General features: G+C 31.3%; 1 protein-coding gene across 4 annotated transcripts in view; it reads right to left on the bottom strand.

Moving 5' to 3' along the window:
- Window positions 1–1,822: 1,822 nt before the first annotated feature.
- Window positions 1,823–2,971, bottom strand: part of LOC109863096 (PRELI domain-containing protein 1, mitochondrial) — a 6,015-nt gene continuing 4,866 nt past the window's right edge. For all 4 annotated transcript variants that reach the window (XM_020443282.1, XM_020443280.1, XM_020443279.1 and 1 more), the window contains exon 4: window positions 1,823–2,324. In XM_020443282.1, coding sequence (XP_020298871.1) covers window positions 1,905–2,324 — 420 coding nt within the window. In that variant the 3' untranslated portion in view covers window positions 1,823–1,904. The remainder of the gene's footprint in view (window positions 2,325–2,971) is intronic.

The raw sequence follows: 2,971 nt of genomic DNA, 5'->3' as shown, positions 1-2,971 counted from the left end.
TTTTCCTCTCAAGAAAAATCAAATTATTGTTTAATAAAGTTTATAATGTTTTACGGCACTATTAACAATTTGGCAGTTAAGTGGAATGATTTATATACAGGTGGAGGCATAAACAAAAACCCTCATGCATTTAATTATTAGAATTTTGTGCTATCAAAGCTTGGCAAAATAAGACCATATAAAGATTAAGTGTCAAACTTTGATTCTTCAATATAAGATTTTTGCTTGTTTTTCTCTAAGTTTTATATCTAATTTTATTAATATATATTTTGTTTTCTAGAGCTACTTTAGTTCCATCTAATCACTTATAAAACCTCTATGTGATCAATATTGGTCATACTTTTTACTGCAACAATTGTTTATTATACATGATGTTTGACAAGTGTGGTGTACAATCTTTCGTAAGCAGGTAGAAGTAAAACTGAGTCAAAAAGTTCTATATTATTTTGCGAGATTCAATCTGATTGCGCAATAGTTACCGAAGTCTTAATTAACAAAGATCCGCGAAGAAGCATCCCTAATAGGCACATTTGTGAAAATATTGCACAAAAATGGCATCATGAATAGCGACGATTTTGCAATGATTGCACTAAGATGATTCGCCATAACGCAACAGTTCTGTCGAAATAAAAGTTTGTAAATATTTGTCAAAAATTGCGAAAAAGTCGTTATGCATTTGCACAATATATACCTTCAATAGGCAAATTGTGAAAATATTGCACAAATATGACATCATGAGTGACGACGATTTCTTGCATTTCTTCATATGCAATCATATTTCTACATATTTTAAACATCACATAGCTGAATTTCTTTTCTCAATTATTGGACAATTTCTTTGTGAAATTAATTTTGCAAATATACTGCTAAGATGATTCGCCATATCGTTAGTCTTTTGCCGAAATAGTATTTGGAAAGTAATTTTGCAAACAACTACAAATATTTCAGAAAAGATCATGTTTTTACATCTCTTTCCTATGTCTGTATAATTGCAAATTACAATTGCAAATTACAATTTTAGTGCAAGATTTCGTCACATATTTTTGTAAATGGTTCCCTATCAGGGATGCATAGGGCTGTCTTACGCACATAAGACAGTACAGTGCGCTTCGCGCGTCAGCGGTGTTACCCGTAGTAACATATGGGAAGAGCTAATACATAACAGCATATACTATAACATATATATAATAAAAGATAACCGCGCGAAGCACGCCGAGCTTTTACGCGCCCGATGCGTGCGTATTCGCGGTTCTTTATTTATCTCAGTAATTATTGCGAATCTCCCAATATGATATAGGATTTTTTGACTCAGGTTTACTTCTTCTGCCTACGAGAGATTGTATACCAAATGTCAGATATTCTGTATATACAGGTGTCCGACAATTACTTTAAAATCTCTCGTGGGCAGGTAGGAGTAAAACTTAGTCGAAAAGTCCTGAACCAATTTTTTCTATTACATATAATAAAGAAGTAATTATTAAATAAATCAAGCCACAATCAGCACCGACCTTTAGCTGAACGCACGTCAGTGAACCACGCGCCTGGTGTGCGTGAGCGCTCCGCACGGCTCACTGACGTGCGCCCGGCTAAAAGTCGGCGCTGATTGATTAATTCAATAATTACTTCTTTATTATATGTAATAGAAAAAATTGGTTCAGGACTTTTCGACTCAGTTTTACTCCTACCTGCCTACGAGAGATTTTAAAGTAATTGTCGGACACCCTGTACATAAGGAAATATCATTATGTATCATTTATATATTGTATCAAGAATATTGATTATGTAAAGGATAAATTACATTAAAAAATTAACAGATGTAATCTTCATGTTTTAACTGTTTTTTCTTTACAAAAGAATGTTCTCATTTTATGATACCAACATATCTCGAATAGCAATATATTAATTTAAGATTGGTGTGATTGACAAGCTGCATATAGTGGTCTTGCCTTTTGTTTAGCTAAATCTGTAGCTTTTTTAGCAGCATCTTTCATTTTCTCTGCTTTACCCTGTAAAGAATACTGCAAATCTCCTGTAATACTTGATTTAGCACCATCATCTGTACTATTATGGCCAGCTTGCATGGAGAAACTTGTCTGAGAGAGATTTGGGTTTATTAACTGAGCTGTGTGAGGAAACATATTTGTAAGAACATAATTAAAGCCTTCAGACATTGTGACACAGTTTTTTTTAAACCGATCTAAACCAAATGCTTGAATAGCTCTACTAAAGCCAAAAACTTGACTATCAATCCATGCTGATCTCTTGGCGACTGTCCATTTTGGATTTTCTTCAGAAATCTGATAAACTACTTTTTCCACTACACTCTGTAAGAAAATACAATATTATTAAAACTATGTAACTGTATTTCCTAATTTATTTGATAATATTTACATATTTCATTTGTAACTTTAAATTTATTAACACATTTATGATCGACAATTTTAAAGCTACTTTACTAGAACACTCGTTTTATTCATGTATCTTATACATCACAAATATGTCATCTAGATTATGTAGAAATATTATATATGTGTGCGATACATAACAATATTAGATGTAAGTCATAAAGATGTCATAATTATGAAACATTGCCATATATCCACAAAAATAATGATCATAATATAACATATTAGATATATAATGTTAATATCAATTTAACATCAACAAATTTGTCCATAAAATATCGATGTTATCATGTTATTTATAAAATCAAGATGCTTTGTGCAATGTAATATTTACATTACAATTGTTTTCTTTATGCATTTCTCTGAGAAAAACATCACACATATAACAATTTTCAAATCATCATAATATAAAGTATCATTGTGTCAAATATCTTATTAATCAAAATAGACCCGCACAGCCTTAAACCACTGATCAAAGGTAGTAAATAAAATAAAATATACAATTTAAATAAGGTGAACGTTTCGATCATTTATTTTTGATCATCCTCAGCACCACTGAATAGAAA

The sequence above is a fragment of the Pseudomyrmex gracilis genome, unplaced genomic scaffold (assembly GCF_002006095.1).
Source record: "Pseudomyrmex gracilis isolate BER0280 unplaced genomic scaffold, ASM200609v1 scaffold_3136, whole genome shotgun sequence".
Lineage (NCBI taxonomy): Eukaryota > Metazoa > Arthropoda > Insecta > Hymenoptera > Formicidae > Pseudomyrmex > Pseudomyrmex gracilis.
Note: the sequence above shows the minus strand (reverse complement) of the source record. Positions and strands in the feature narration are given on the sequence as shown.